This window comes from Danio aesculapii, chromosome 12, assembly GCF_903798145.1.
Source record: "Danio aesculapii chromosome 12, fDanAes4.1, whole genome shotgun sequence".
NCBI lineage: Eukaryota > Metazoa > Chordata > Actinopteri > Cypriniformes > Danionidae > Danio > Danio aesculapii.
In genome coordinates this window covers 20962290-20979551 of record NC_079446.1, presented here as the reverse complement: position 1 = coordinate 20979551, position 17262 = coordinate 20962290, and the positions used below count along the sequence as shown (strand labels likewise).

The following is a 17262-nucleotide window of genomic DNA, read 5'->3' as shown; positions in this document are numbered from 1 at the left end:
ACACACACACCTGTAACAAGCTGTCTGTATAAACATACACACAGACACAAAGCACCAAGCAAGCGACAAACAGCATTACGCTCTTTCTTATTCACACACACACGCACGCGCCGACCGCTCCCGCGCTTTATTCGGAAATGTATTCCCGAGCCGAAAGAAATCTGGTCTTGTCCCGTGGTTCCCATGGTAAAGCCGCAGGAATGCAGACCTCTATCCAGAAGAATTGCTGTAACAGCCAAGAGAAGAGGAAAAGTCACGCCAGCAGGTCATATGGGCCACAGTGAAAGAGAGAGAGAGAGAGAGAGAGAGAGAGAGAGAGAGAGAGAGAGAGAGAGAGAGAGAGAGAGAGAGAGAGAGAGAGATAGAGTTTACTTTCATTCTCTCAATCGCAGTGAAATATGAGCTTCTGCTGTGTCAGTGAAAGACACATGCAGTGAAATTAAGCACAATTACTGCATTTTTAAGGAGTTGTAGCATTGTAAATACTCGCGCTCGCCTCCCATAGTAAGCTACGGCGACGCACTTTCTGCTATGACGTGGAGCGCGAGATGCACTCAATGTTACGCTGCATGGATTTTTTTTAATTAGCCTACATTAGTAACAGTTAATTTTGTAATGGTATGAACCTTAATCCTAGGAAAGGCAAAAATAAATAAATTAAATAAGACCTTTGTAATGAAATCTAAGACTTTGTATACCAAATTCAAGGCTATTAAGGCCTTAATTTGAGATGATCAAATTTAAGACTTTTTCAATGCTTTTAAGACCCCGCGGGTACTCTGTTATTGAAGTGCTGTACAGACATGTAAACACCTTAATCAAACTATTGTCAAGTGGAACTTTCGCCGTGTTTTGTGACAGGATAGTCTATACACACACGGCTGTCTGACACTATTATCTGCATCTACCGAGTCAGTGAAGACCACAGACACCTGCATCGTGAAATGCAGAGTTTTTTTTCTCCCATTCAGTGGCGGTATGAAATTCCATTAAAACAACACTCTTCCAGCAGTTAATTTTTGCATCCAATATCTCTTTGTCACGGGGGGCATGCATGAAATGTTCCTGAATGAAAGTGCCAAACTGCAGTTCAAGTTGACAAAATAAAAATGAAACACCCGAAATTACATAACAGTCCGGAGGAAACATGGATAGCGCGGTGACTAAATGACATTAATCGAATTATGCGTTATAACATGTAAAGCGGGATCATGACAGGAACATTCAAAAAGCAACTCATGTAAACGTCTTAATCTTATTGTTTTATTCAATATAATTTGATTACTGATGTCCATGTAAACATAGTCAGTGAGTATATTATGAAACTAAAATAACCTAAAAAAACAATGTTTATGAGGATATCAAATTGTGATGAAAATAGATATTGTCCTGCAGGGTCCAATATTGTTTACCCATCACTAAACACAAGTTTGCAGATTAGACTGAATGGAGTAGCTGTTTTAAGCAAACTTTAAGTGGATGATTTTAATTGCAACTGAGTTGCCATGCCTTTCTTCTGTCCAAGTCCTCCTCCAGAAGACAGACATGCAAAAAAGTTTTCAAAGCTACTCTTTAGTTTTAAAATAAACAACTTAAACCAGATAGTGTTGCACCTACACTAAGAATAATCACAGTTTAAACATTATTAAAGTGTCAAAGTATTAATGTGCAGCCACATTTTTCCTTATCTGAGGGTAAAATCAATGTGGGATATTTCAGATTTCAAATTTTGAGACCGTATGACCAAGCACAGCAGATACTAAACTAAGACAAGTAGGTTTTTTTAACAGTACTGTTTGTTTTGCACATACATGTACAATTATAATAATTGGGTAATGTAACTGCCAACCCTGAACTTAATCTATACGGTTTCCTTATTTTATCCAGTACTTTCTGAGGTAAACAAATAAAGAGTGTAAAGTATGTAAGGGCATAAAATGTTATTAAAAGTATAAACAACACACAAAGCATATACAGAAGATGGTTTCAAATATATTAAAATACAACATTGCTGAGAATGGTGGGAAATATCTTTATCCTTTATCTGTATTCTATACTTAAAAAGCCCCTATTATGGGTTTTTGAAAATAAGCTTCCATGTAGTGTGTAAGAGCATTAAGTAAATGAAAACATCCAGATCCGGTAAAATTTACTTTCCCTTCAAACACTAGGGATGACGGGGGATCACGGGACTGATCATGACGTGAAGATGATGATCACTGAGAGATGGAGATTTAGCAGTGGGGAATAAAGGGTTAAAGTTCATTTTCACAACAATACCACAGTACAGCCAACCGTGTGCTGTGTGTGTTACTGTAATTTTTCAGATTTTTGATACAATAACCTACGCTGCAACAGGTCTTGTCGTCGACCCCAGCTGTAAGAGCAACAAATAATAATTTGACTTCTACTTGATCATTTGGAAAAGTGGCAGAAGGAAGATTTTCTGATGAATCGTCTGTTGAACTGCATCATAATCATCACAAATACAGCAGAAGGCCTATTGGAACCTGCATGGACCCAAGATTCTAATAGAAATCAGTCAAGTTTGGTGAAGGAAAAATCATGGTTTGGGGTTACATTCAGTATGGGGGCGTGTGAGAGATCTGCAGAGTGGATGGCAACATCAACAGCCTGAGGTATCTAAACATTTGTGCTGCCCATTACATTACAAACCACAGAACAGGGCAAATTCTTCAACAGTATAGCGCTCCTCATACTTCAGTCTCCACATCAAAGTTCCTGAAAGCAAAGAAGTTCAAGGTGCTCCAGGATTGGCCAGCCCAGTCACGAGACATGAACATTATTGAGCATGCCTGGGGTGAGATGTGAAGGAGGCGGCATTGAAGATGAATTCAAAGAATCTTGATGAACTCTGGGAGTCCTGCAAGAACACTTTTTTTGCCATTCCAGATGACTTGTTAATAAGTTATTTGAGTGATTGCAGAGATGTATGTATGCATTATTTCAAGCTCATGGGAGTCATGCACAATATTAATTCTTTTTCCACTGCTCCATGACTTCTTATTCTGTACTATTCATTATTTCTGTTAAGTGACCAGACATTTGTCTAAACAAAGTCAGACTTTTTAATTTACCTGTCCTAATTAAACAATTAAAAAGCAAGGCATGATCATAATTTATTTTGGTAAAATAAGTGTAATCTAGAGGTCTCTACCTTTCATATAAGCCACTTCTGATACCAAATGATCAACTAGAAGTCAAGTTATTATTTGTTATTCCTAAAACTCGGATGACGACAAGACACATGTCAAGTAGTGTAGTAACATGCTCAAAACTAAAATAAACCATATTACCATAGTTTTTATAACTGCACTTTATAACTTATACCTGTATCCTGCACTTGCTGCTATTGCACTGCTGGTTAGACCGAAACTGCATTCCGTTGCCTTGTACTTGTACATGTGTAATGACAATAAAGTTAAATCTAATCTAAAAATTAATTTTATTATTTATTTTTAAGGTGGCAACTGCAAATTAATGACCTTAAAGAAGCAGTCATCTTCAGTTTATTTCCCTTCATAACTACACAATAACAGATCTAAACACTGAACAATATAGCCTTGTAAAGAGAGGTCAGATGAAACAAATATGTCAAATCTTCTTCATTTTTTGGAACTTCGAGGAACAGTAAAAAAAAAATAAAAATAAAAATCATCCTCCATTTGAGCTGCACAAAAAAGTACTTTTAAATCAGTACAAGCAGACAATCCACAACCATTTGAGCCTTATTATGAAAATTGTCTCCCCTCTCCCTGCCCTGAAATATCAATATGTACGTCCAAAAAAAACATTATTGGTATTATTTGAAGCTTTGAAGCTTGTAAAAAGTGCATACTTTAATTAATCTGTTTTTCAGGAACATTCAAACATACCTCTGACTCTTACATTTGATTTAGTCTAATGTAAAACACTGGTCTTCACACTGATGACATGAACATTTCCCTCATTCACAGGTTCACTCTGTCCCTACAGACTCTGTCTACAATCCAACAACCCAGATGAAATCCACTAGCCTGCCATGCACAACTCACTAAACACACACATTAAACACACACACACGGGTATAAAGGGGTGTTTTGTGGAGCTAAACTCTCTCCTGGGGCTGAAGGAATGGGGTCAGCATCAGGCCAGGTGGCAAAAAAGTGAATTGAGGGTCAAAAGCAGTAACTCACGTCCTCAGGTACTCTTGTTGTTTAAGAGAGAGAGCGAGAGAGAGAGAGAGAGTTTGTGTGTGTGTGTGTGTGTATAGAGAGCGAGTGTGTGTGAGAGAGTGAGTGTGTGTGTGGAGAGAGCGAGTGTGCGTGCGTGTGTGCGTGTGTGTGTGTAGAAAGCGTGTGTGTGTGTGTGTGTGTGTGTGTGTGTGTGTGTGTGTGTGTGTGTGTGTGTGTGTGTGTGTGTGTGTGTGCGTGTGTGTGGAGAGAGCGAGTGTATGTGTGTGGAGAGAGCGGGTGTGTGTGTGTGCGTGTGTGTGTGTGTGTGTGTGTGTGCGTGTGTGCTTGAGAGAGAGAGATCGATTCAGTGTGTGAATGTGTGAGAAAGTGTGCGTGTGTAAGAGGGAGAGTGAGTGTGCGTATGAGAGAGAGAGCTAGTGTGAGTGTGATGAGAGCGCGTGCATGCGTGTGTGTGTGTGTGTGCGCGAATGTGCGTGTGTGCGAGAGAGAAAAAGAGAAAAAGTGTGTATGTGTGTGTGTGTGTGTTTGAGAGAGAGAGAGCATGTGTACGAGTGTGTGCGTGTGGAGAAATCGAGTGTGTGTGTGTGTGTGTGTGTGTGTGTGTGTGTGTGTGTGTGTGTGTGTGAAAGAGAGAAATAGTGTGTGTGTGTGAGAGCGAGCATGTGTACGAGTGTGTTTATGTGAGAGTGAGTGTGTGCATGTGGAGAAATCAGGTGTGCGTGTGTGTGTGTGTGTGTGTGTGAGTGTGTGTGTGAAAGAGAGAAATAGTGTGCGTGTGTGAGAGAGAGAGAGCGTGTACGAGTGTGTGTGTGTTAGTGTGTGTGTGTGTGTGTGTGAGAGAGAAAGAGAGAAATAGTGTGTGAGAGAGAGAGTGTGTAAGAGCGAGTGTCTGCGTGCGTGCGTGCATGCGTGCGAGAAAGAGAGTGTGTGAGAGAGTGAGTGTGTAAGAGCGAGTGTCTGTGTGTGTGTGTGTGTGTGTGTGTGTGTGTGTGTGTGTGTGTGTGTGAAAGAGAAATAGTGTGTGTGTGAGAGAGAGAGCTAGTGTGTGTGTGCGCGCGCGCGCGCGCGAGTGTGCGCATGTTAATTAGTTACAGTGGGCCTCCTACAATAACACATTGCAATACCTGTTCAAATAAAGTCTGTGTAATGTAAGCGGGCACGCTGCAGCTCTCATTAGGAAAGAGTTTGTCATCTGAACACTCATTATTCAACCTGCTGAACTGACCAGCCATACACACACGCCTGCACAGACTCTGCACAGCAGAAACGCACAAGAGAGCAAAAAGCGAGACGTCTATCTATCTATTTTCCTCCAAATGCTGGTGAGCTCCTCTTTCTCACTCAGAGCAGAGCCGCTCTTTCTTTCTGTAATTGCCGCTTTCATCAATGTCAATAGAAGTCTGTAAGCAGGTCTAATATGAGCAAAATGTGTTTGTTCATGTGTGAATCATAAAGGGAGGGAGGAGGAAGGAGATCGTTTAATAGGTTCTGATTTATGTCTGGACGCAGGGAATGGATCATTTCAACACTAATCGAGAGTGATACGGTTACTATCGTACAGAGACACCATTCTAGTCCCCAGAAGCCATCTGCTAGTGCTTTACACCAATACACAGTGGGTTACAGACGTAAGGGGATAGACAGAAAGACTAAAAGAAGAGATAAATATACTAGTATACTAGGACAGAGAGCACCATGATGGTATAGCCAGACTATAGATTAAAGGAGAAATTTGTTTAAAAGAATTTAATCAGTTTAATTAAAAATGTCTATAGAAAGTGGACACTCATGAAACTATATAATACTACAAAAGATTTTTTTTAAATAAATTACCTATTCATAATTGAAAATAAAATAATTGTGAAAAAAGTAATGTCCTGTTTTCAAAATTGTTGATACTAATTATTTCTGAAAGATCATGCGACACTGAAGACTGGAATAATGGTCCTGAAATCAGTCTGCATCACTGAATCATTTATATATATATATATATATACACCTACATACATGCATATATATAAGTAAACCCCTCACAAATCTCTTATTTAAAGGGTACATATGATGAAAATCATCTTTTGTACGCTGTTTGGACAGGATTGTGTGTAGACCTTGTGTGTGCACAGTCAAACCAGAGTGATAGAAACACAGTAAGTCTCTTTTATTACATTTCCTGACATTAAAATAGGACCCAAATTCCTTCCATTTTGAGGCTGACTGCAACGTGATGTAGAAGTGTGGATTCCCTGCCCACCGAATTGATTGACAGCCGCGTATTAACATGTTGTAACGTGTAAAATCATTTCAAAAAGACAGGACCTGCGCAAAGCAACTGGGATTAAAAGATCTGTTCAGCTCTCTGTGATCATCTGCACCTCAAGTTTTCAAAGTTTAAAATGTTTTTAAAACAGTGCATGTTTGTAATAAATACAGTAAAATCACTGTAATTCATCACCACAGCCGCATAGTGTCAGCACAATTATAAAAGAAGACAAGCTCGTTTGTATTAAAGGCACAGGCAACAAAAACAGCTACAATGTCCCAACAGCTAAAACTTCCCAGATTTAAAAAAATATATAAATAATTCTATGGGTATTACGGCTGAAACTTTACAGACACATTTTGGACACACAAAAGACTAATATTGAATCTTGAAAAGTGGCAAATAGGTGCCCTTTAAATTTATATTTTCGAGAGGAAGCTTTACAATATTATATTTGTGCATTTGCATTAGATTAGTCAGCACTGAAGCCAAATCTGGAAAAATATTACACCAAAATGTATAAGTTACGGAGAATGAAGTAATTTATATATATATATATATATATATATATATATATATATATATATATATATATAATTTTTTTTTTTTATTAAAATTTTGTGCTTTGTAATTTTTTCTTTTAAATATTTCACATGAATTAAAAAATGTATTATCTTTTTTATTTCTAAATATGTTTGGTGACTAAACAATTAATAAATATATCTGTTTAATAAATCTGTTTTGTTCAAATGCACCAAAATACATTACCTATATTAAATTTTCCTATAAAAATATTCATTTCTCATTTATGTTGAGCACTACATTTCACAATTATATTGCTTTTATTGTATTCCCATCAAACAAATTCATCCATAGAAAGCATGAGGTTTTCAGAAATCTATAATTCCAGTAATAGTTAATAGTATAGTTTCAATCTAAAAGATAAATACTGAAAATAAGAAGACTTGCATTCCTTTTAAAACTAAATAAATGCTTAAGCAGGTATTAAAAAGTGTAAATGATTACTTTAATGTTATAATAACTATCTAGTAATAATAGTAATTAATAATAGTAACAGTAGTAACTAATGTTTTTATTAGTTTACTCCTCTTACCTTTACATGTGGTTTGGACAGTAGTTTGACAAGCTCTCTGATCTCATTACTTGCGCTTCTTGCCTGCAGTTCCTCCGTCAACTGATGAGACAGAGAGTAAAGAGTCAGAGAAACTGAAACAAAATGACCATCTATTACATCCATGAACACATGCATTGGTCACACAGACATGAGCACACATATATTCGAAATAATTGGGGTATGAATGTCTCCCATGTGGCAGGTAGCAGGTGTGTGTGTGTGTTTGTTTAAAAGACTGAGGGATTTATAGCAGTGCAGACGCAGACTAAATGAGGCACAGAGACACGTTGCTGATTCTCTGAGCTAGAAGAGAGACACAGAGAGATGGACTTGCTCCCCAGATCCATTTGAAGTGTTACTCCTGGGTCACAACTTTACTATTGACCCTACACACTCTGGACGTGTCTGTGAGTCTGCTGAAATACTGTAATCGGTGTTTAAAGAATCACTCCCTGAGGATGTCTGTAGGCTTATCCAGTAACCAGCCAAATGGGAGGTGACGTTCCAATTGAGTAATGATTATAGTGACCCTTAGTGACACACACACACACACACACACACACACACACACACACACACACACACACAAACACTATCTTTTGCACAACAGACACATGCCATCAAGCAGAAGTCATACGTGGATGGAGAGATGATAAAGGTCAGCAATCAGTCTTTCATGGCTATATTTTTGTAGATGTACAGTATAAAGTGGCCCTAAAGTATTGAATAAAGTTACACATTTTATAATATCGTTCAGAAAAATAGCAAAATAGGCATCTGGTAGTCCTAAATAAATTGTAGGATGTATTATACACATGTGAATCTGTACTAATCAAATGCGTCTGTGTAGTTTGCAGGGCTATGATGTATAGGGCTATTATTATTACTGCAATATCTTCACCAGATGACTTAAAAAAGGTCTTTTTAGAAATTACTTATAATTTTAGGTTGATTAGGGCGATTTTGTAGAGTGCATCTACATAAAATATATTTAAAAAAACTACAAGCATAGATAAACACAACAATACAAAGACACAAATTATATAAACAGAACTTTGTGGTTTTCTGGTGACTCTAACAGTATTTAGGTACAAAAATTAAATAATCAAATTAAAAATAGTTGTATAGTCTAATCAGATGAATAAATAAAATCAATTAATCTTTGCTAAATTTATAAAATTTATAATTTCTTGTGTTTAAAATAGTTTAAACCTATTAGAAATACTCACAATTTTAAGCCCATAAAGTTTAACCCTGTATTTGATTAAACACTGCAGTGACTCCCCAGAACACATGTTCTATACCGTCAAACTCAGCCCTACGCAGTTTAGTTCCAACCTTGCTTTAACACACTTAAGCTGCGGTCACACTGCACTTGTCTAACCATAGACTTCCATTCATGCACACACAAATGCATCAGACCGGAAACGCAAGCTCATGCGGTAAGTTTCGCAGTTCGTTGTGTTGCAAAGTTCAAGCATGGTGAACTTTGATCTTCGAAATCGCATCACTTGACTGCGTGAGTCAAAACATGACCTCACTGGACAGAAATTTAAAATCTGGACCAATCGCTGACTTTTTTAAATGTCTAATCATCTTGTTTAATCCTGCCTCTTTTCACAGCACTGTACGTCAGAATTTTGTAGGCACAAACTCTAGTGTGACCGCAGCATCACCTGTAGGTTTCAAACAAGCCTGAAGGACTTATTTAGTTTGATCAGGTATGTTTAAAGGTGCAGTAGGTGATGTCTTTGTTGTGCTGGTTGAAAGTCTCTTCACATTCCAATGGTAATGATTAAAGTAAATGATCTAAATGTATTCATATGTATTTTTATATTCTGGGTGAGGCAAAAGACTAAAAAAATGTTCATCCAATTAAATCTTGTTGGCCCAATAATTCCCATAATTCTGATAAGTAGCCCAAACTGTCTGTCAACAAATGTAGATTAGTACAACTGCACACCTTTGTTCAGGCAGATCCACCGATGCCCGTTCACACGAGCCGCGGTCACATGAACACGAGTGACAGCGGTAAAAACAAATGCTGAATCAATATTGGAGTTACTTTTGCACACCGAAGAAAGAATGACTCCACGGCTGAAGTATTTCTTTTAGATGGGTAATGTTATGTTTAAAAAATACTTTAGTCACGTGAAGCTTACTGTATGTAGATTTTGTTGTGTTATGAATGGGTTATATGCACAGAAGTGTTGTTCAGCCACTGAAATCTTCCGGCTAAAGATTGATGTAAATATTTTCAATTCCATAAGGGACCTTTTACAGCATAGGTAATGCAGATTTTTATTTATTTGGTATTTTATTTCATTTGTTTAACAACAAAACATAAGTAAATAGCGCTATTCCTGAGGTGAAGTTGGTTTCATATTCAGATTGGTTCAAGTCAGTATGGCTTAGTAATAAGTGTAATTCCTGCATGCCACCAGCCAACCACTAAGCATACAGTAGTCCTTTTAGGACAAAGTGTGTGATAGAGTGAGACCAGCGATTCTTGCATGGATAAAATATTACACATTAGGTTTTGCTTCCTACACAACTGAAAACATGCTAAATACAATACAGTTCAGAATTGTAGTATTATAAAGTACTATAAAGCTTTCTAACTGGCAAATGACATGATCTAGTGGGTCTCCGTCATCTAATTAAGGTGCGCGTTGATGATTTCAGGAGGCGTGGCTTTGGACAGCAGGAGAGGGATTGTATTTGAAAAATATTATGCTAAGTGGTTAGCATTTAGGCAGATCACCTACTGCACCTTTAATTAGGTTTGGAACTAAACTGTGCAGAGCTGCGACCTTCCAGGAACTTAGTTCGACATGTGTTCAATACTGTGATGCTGCTATAGCCTACTATAATCTTGATGTTGCTATAAGACTCTATGTTGCACGTCCTGCAGTATGAATATCGTTGCGCACATGCGATTTTGATGCTGAAAATTATATTTGTGCAGCCCTAACTTGATGTATTATAAAAGCTGCTTTGGAAAATAAGTTGAAGCAAATTTCAGATGCTTAAAAATGCAACTGATTACAAAAACAAGGTACACACACACACACACACACACACACGCACACACAATATTAAACCATAAAGCAGTGAGGTTTTTAAATTACTACTACTACTACTACTACATTCAAATTGCTCAAAGTGAAACTGCAATGGAATAATGGAAACATTGGAGTTTGCAAAAACTTTAGAATGCAACTCGAAAAGGAACATTTTGCAAATCATTATTAGACTAATTGTTATAAAAAAGTTATAACAATTACAGGTCAATGAGCACACCTGGTGAAATGATAGGTCTCCACCACTTTCAGACATTGGCTTGACATATGATATCTAACAAACGTGATTGATTATGTGCTGGCACAGGATGTGAACCTAAAAAGGCAAGAATCCTTAAGCCCACAAATGTTTTTGTGTTTTTAGGTCAAGTCTCAAAACTGATATTATGTGAATTTTAAGTGAACCATGAATTAGCCTTTTTTTTGGTCCGTACCAAAATAACCATGAGAACAGAACTACAAGTAGGAATGCATCCTGATTGTACCTAAACAGTAGACACTTTAAGAGGGGAAAAAAACACACTATTTACTGACATTTGTGCATTTCATTGGATCATCAGCCTAGAAATTGTATCTCTTTCAAAATTAATAATGTAGCCCAGAAACTAAATCAGTAAAGACGTCATATTATGCAGACTGTTTTTTGTCTTTTGTCTTACAAAAAAAAAAAAACTATTAGGATTTGGGAAACTAAATTAGGATCAGCGATTTGACTTTCAGACAGCAAAAATCACAGTACATCTGGCTTGTGACATCTGTATTGTGCCTGGCAATGGAACGAGCATCTAAAATAACTCTACAAGCGGTTTCTATTAATCAATCAGGGATATCATTTTGCTCCTGCGGTGTAATCTGACATAGTTGTTATGCATTTGTCTGACTGACGTCTCCAGAAGAACAGACTTGTGCATCAGAGAGGTATGAGCCGAAAGGAGTATCATTCAGCAGGCTCTGGAGCGCTCCGTTTTTCCACAGTCTAATGGAAGACACCCGGGACATAATGAGGACTGTAATCTGGCAATTGCTTTTACTCAGGCACAGACCTGTTAGTGGAAGTGATGCTCTATACTGCCTTCATGTGGTCAGAATGAGAACTGCACACCTGCTGCTTTAGAATATGCTGCAGTTTAGAGTATAGTGGGTGTAGAGGTGCGTCTGTGTGTGTGCGCACGAGAGGAGCTTGCCTGCTGTGTTGGTCCTAGACAGCATCTTGGGCCAGGCGGAGGTTAAAATGGTGTTTTATGCTACACTATAAATTAAAGCTCCATTAGCGAAACTTAACACTCGAATGAGCGGTGGCGGCAAACCCACTACAGCGTTCAAAACAGCAGCACGCCGTATATTCCTCACAGCAACGAATGAAAACGATACGTCTGAAAAAACACAAGAGGGGGCTCTGACTGAGTAATTTGGTTGCTTTGGCTGTTCGACCCTTTGATGGACCGCATCCTCACACACATACACACAGATATCAGATTATTCGTGTGTGGGACCTGTAGGGACGCTGAAGGAAAGTGTAAATCTGAGGGGCGGATCTGAGCTTCATATTAAGAAAGTTCCTTAACGGAAGTGGAGATTTATGGAAACACAAGATGGCCAGTTGCTGCCGCCCACTGAGCCATTGGTGAACAGGAAACGGACGTGTATTAAAGCTGATCAGGGTTTGCAGAGAACGTAGATTTAGGCACAACGCAGCACTTTGTTTAAACAGATGAAGCATCTTTTCATGATTTTGGATATTCAAAGTGTGTTTTGCCCGTCTTGATGTCAGCGCTGACCTGAGATGCTCTTCACTGAATCGCCTTTGTGTTCTTTCCTTCTGTCTTTCCTCTCTGTGATCATATCCAGAGTAAACTCCTCTAAGTTTACATAGGTTTGTGTGTGTGTCTATGTGGCCATGTTGATATAGTAGTCAGTTTACATTATGCAAGCCGTTGAGAGTTTAAACGTTGAGTGTTTTATAATACTGATGACTAATGTCTTACACAGACACACACACTCCATGCCTCATCTCGCACTCTCATCTGCAGCCCATCTACTTGTGTTCTCTGCCCCAGACATCCATCCATCTTTTCTAGTTCTTTTAATGACAAGTTCCTCCTGGAGTCAGTCTTAAGCTAGACATGCTGGGAGCCGTCTGTGTATGTGTTTTCACAGGCACACTTTGTGCGTGTGTGCGTTTAGCCATGCGCAAGTGTGTAAAGTTTACAAGCATAAAAGTGTTTCAGATTTTAACAGGAAGTGTGTGCATGTGGTTGACTCACGTCTGCAGCCAGTGAGCCGGCGCTGTCCAGTACTGGAGTCGGTGCACAGTCTTCATAACACTGCAGCTTCTCATGAATCTAATAGGTAGAAAAAGAAAAACAGCAAACAAATCAATTACTTCAAGTCAACGGGAAATCTAAACTGACCTTGTTTAATTTGCTAATGTACGTTCCTGGTGTTATTGTGAACTATTAGTTTTCCCTTGGAGAACAACCAGTGTCTTTTTAATGTACTCTTTAAACATTTTCTGACAACTTGTTCTTCTTTTGAAATGACTTTCCATATCGCTTAAGCCAGGTGGTTTTTCGATAAAGTTAACCAACGGCCAAAGGAATTGCTGACAAAAATCAAACAGTCATTTATTTACTCTGGTATCATTTTAATTCATCTTTTATATTTACTTCTATAGGGTTTTTACAATGTAGATTGTCAAAGCAGCTTTACATAGAAGTTCTAGTGAATTTTAGTTTAGGTCATTTCAGTGTGGTTTAATTTTCACTGCTCAAAGTCCAACTACTAAAGAGCAAATCTATCGATGTGCAGCTCCACAAGTCCTAAATCCAAGGAAGTCCGTGGTGACAGTAGCGAGGAACAAACTTCATCAATTGACGAAACTAAATCACTAAAGATACAATTACAAATTATTTTATCAAACATGAAACACAAACCACCTTAAATACATAAATCTGTCAAGTAAGTGGCGGTTCATTCCACTGTGATATACCAGGGAAAAAGCCGAAGGGAAATGACTGAAATCGGTCAAGTAAGTGCATTAATTAATAACATTAAAACTGACATTAATTAAATCTTAACAATCTGTTGTCATTTCTGATGTTTGGGATTTAAATTTAATGTAGAGCAAAGTAAACATTGTAAACTGTGCCTCTTAGATTCAAATAATGTAGTGTAAAACATTGTAAAACATCAATATCTGTGCATTGTCCATTAATATAAAAAGCTTATCAGATATATAGGTATTATGAAGTAATATAAATAATGTATAGGTTTATACATTATATTTATCTTTTAAAAAATAGCTTACATTACAAAATAAAACACAAGGTAGGCCTACTCGGCAAAAGGATGATGGCTCTCAGGCAATTTTAGAAGCTGTCATTCATTCATCCTCACTATACTTAAGTTCTTGGTCTCTTGTTTATTCTCATAGCATCCACGTGGGATAAAAGAATGGCATCTTTACGTCTTTCGCGAAACGCTGATGCCTTTTAACGTATACATATATATAGTAATTCAGACTCATTCAAAGTAGCGTCGCTGAGCAAACAAACGTTATGAATGCATGCTACACTTCCGAGTTTTGAGGTAAGGGATGTTTTCATTTGCTATTCACTGACAGTCGGACAGGCTCATCCGGTTCATCAAACTTCATCAAAAAAAAAAAAAAAAAAGAAAAAAGACAGACAGCGGAATAAAACACTCTCCTTATAAAAGTCGACGTATCAGCACGCTGCTACACTGGAAACATTTGATTCGATTCGTGCCTTCTTGGTTCTCGGGACACAGCAGCATTTGCTGTCAAAGGCAAGTGGCGTTTAGCGGCTTTTGCCAACAAACAGTTATTTCTGAATGCGCTGACGCTGGGATTCAGATGATTTGAAGCAAATCTATTTGTTGAACATGTACTACGTGCCTAAAGCATTCACTCAGTGTCGTTATCTTATTTTTGTATATATATATATATATATATATATATATATATATATATATATATATATATATATATATATATATATATATATATATATATATATATATATATATATATTAGTAGTAGTATAGTAATAGTAATAATAATAATAATAATAATAATAATAATAAATCATCATCATCATTTTTAAACTTTACTAAAAACTAGCAATTATAATAAAAAGTAAATATATTTTTTTAAAACAAGAGTTTAAAAATAAAAATTAAGTTGACAACACAAAAAAACTCAAACGTGTGGTAGAACAAAGCGGAGTCAGAAAAAATAAAAAAGCAAGACCGTCTTTAAACACGTTTTAAACAGCTGTGTGTTGTGTTGGTTGTGAAATATCTGTTCAACCTTGTCATTCTCACTGAAGCATTGTTACCAGGACAACTTCAACATCATGCTCAGGAGCCATGCAGAAGCTACCAGCACGTTTAGACTGGAATTCGTCCTGCGAAATATTACATAACAGCGAATAAGAAATCCATCGCTACCAAGGGGACTAAATATTTATCAAGAGAAGACAAATGACTCCTCCACAGGCTAGTTGTCATAGTGAAGAGCAAGTAAAGCACTATGAGCCTGGACCGACCCGGACAGAGAGAGAGCCAAAGATGCTATTTTTCTGGATCCCATTCTCCAGAGTCGTTTGTGATGTGGTGAAGCCTGGCCGTGTTACGAACCATAGTCAGGGCCAGTGACGAACAAACTGTGCTTTTTTCAGTCATTTCATTTGCAACTGTCAAAAAGCTGAACTCCAGGCAGGGTCACCGTCTGTTACTACAGTGGTGTAGAAGTGGAATCTCTCAAACACACTCGCAGGCGAAGAAAAGAGACATAAATATTTCTTATCCACTCAGTCGCACACATAGACTCATACACACTTAGTGGAGGGAGGAGGAATGGAATGGAATGTGGGATCCGGTGAAGGATGGAACGTAACTGTCCGGTCCCTGCGCATTCCAGGGAGCGACATCTGTTTAGGCCGTCTGAGCGCCTTTTTGCTCTGTACAGTTTAGATTCCATCAGTGAGATTCTGCACCTTTATTTACAGCTCAGGCCCTTGTCCAGATACCTGCCTGTCCACACAGGAGCGCCAGAGAGCCGACGTTTAAATCCATTACAGAGCCCTTACACTGATCACAGCTCACGTTCCATAGAAAAGAGAGGGCAGGAAATGAGAGCAATGAATCAGGGTAATACCATCCGGCATTAGTGCAGCATGATTCCACTACATCACAGAGCCCTTGCAGACTGATAAACAATCATTCCTTTTTTTTTTTTTTTGGACAAAATTTGCACAGCAGAGTGGAGAACCATTTGAAATGGTTAGAAAGCTAACTGAGAAATCGGTAGCTGCTTTTCTTACCAACTTTAATATAAAAACAAGCGTGAATATTGAATTTTGAAGAAGGCGATGCTTTTTGAACGCTCTTAGCTAGGCCTGCACAATATATTGTTTAAAGCTGCAGTACACAAGTTTGACATCCAGTGGTTGAACTAGGTATTGCATTCTTGAATCAAAACAATCACAAATGCAGGTTGCCAGATGACCAACAGGAGCGAGTATAGAGCCTAAACCGTGCTCTAAATAAAAGTAACGGTATGCGATAGAAGGAATATTTTCCATTTTTAAAGGAGTTTTTGCGTAACTAACACTTCGAATTGATATATTAGAAACGGCTTCCATTTCTCACAGGTGAACAACAGGAAAACCTGAGCAAACCTGAGAAAACCAGGAGCAAATGCGTGACTGCCATGTGTGTATGACAGTCTTACTAGCCAATTAACTGAGCACACTTTCATTCTGCTCAATCAGAATCACGCAACGGCCATAATAAATAAAAAAAAATAAATAAATAAAAAAACAATCAGGAACGCGCAGACGAGTGGGATGACATTTGCCGCTTCAGAAGCATTAATAGACGAATATCAAAGAAAAGCAGGACATCAGTAATTTGGGAATATTTTGGTTTCAAAGTCGAAGACACTGAACAAAAACAGGTAATTTGCAAGAACTGTTGCCACAGCCCAAGGAAATACTAAATATGTTTTTAAATATCTTTTCCGTTCCTTTTTTTAACTAACACTCACTGCATTTTAGCACTAAAAAGCTACAATACAGATTATTGAGCTGAAGCTCAACTACAAAATTAAATCGAAATTGCAATATGTCAATTAAAAAAAAAAATAATAAAAAAAAATAAAATAAAAATCGCAGTTAGATATTTTCCCCAAAAATCGCACAGCCCTGAAAAAGAGTATGCAATATTATTTTACATTTGATTATTCAATTACTGTATAACTGAATACAATTTGACTCTTCTGAAAACAATTAAGCGCTGTTTATTTCATCTGTGTATTTTTCTTTGTTGAATGTATCTATGCTTGTAGATTGTTTATTATATTTTGTGCACTACCCAACAGTTATCCCAATCAATAAATTCTTTCCAAATACAGTAATTGTTCTCATTTAGTGAAATCGTAATGCAATATATAATCGTAGAATAAAAAATAAAATAAATAAATAAATAAATAATAATAAAAATAAATAAATAAAATAAAATAATAATAATAATAATAAATACATTTTAAAAAAAATAAAAATCGCA

The 17262-nt window shown here is 37.4% G+C and overlaps 1 protein-coding gene across 1 annotated transcript in view; it reads right to left on the bottom strand.

The window, feature by feature from the left end:
• The window catches only part of mpp7a (MAGUK p55 scaffold protein 7a), a 167062-nt gene that overhangs the window by 89024 nt on the left and 60776 nt on the right, over positions 1 to 17262 (bottom strand). The window contains exons 4-5 of the mRNA XM_056469344.1: positions 12939 to 13016; positions 7571 to 7651 (exon numbers count right to left, since the gene is read on the bottom strand). Of these exons, the coding sequence (XP_056325319.1) occupies positions 7571 to 7651; positions 12939 to 13016 (159 nt within the window). The remainder of the gene's footprint in view (positions 1 to 7570; positions 7652 to 12938; positions 13017 to 17262) is intronic.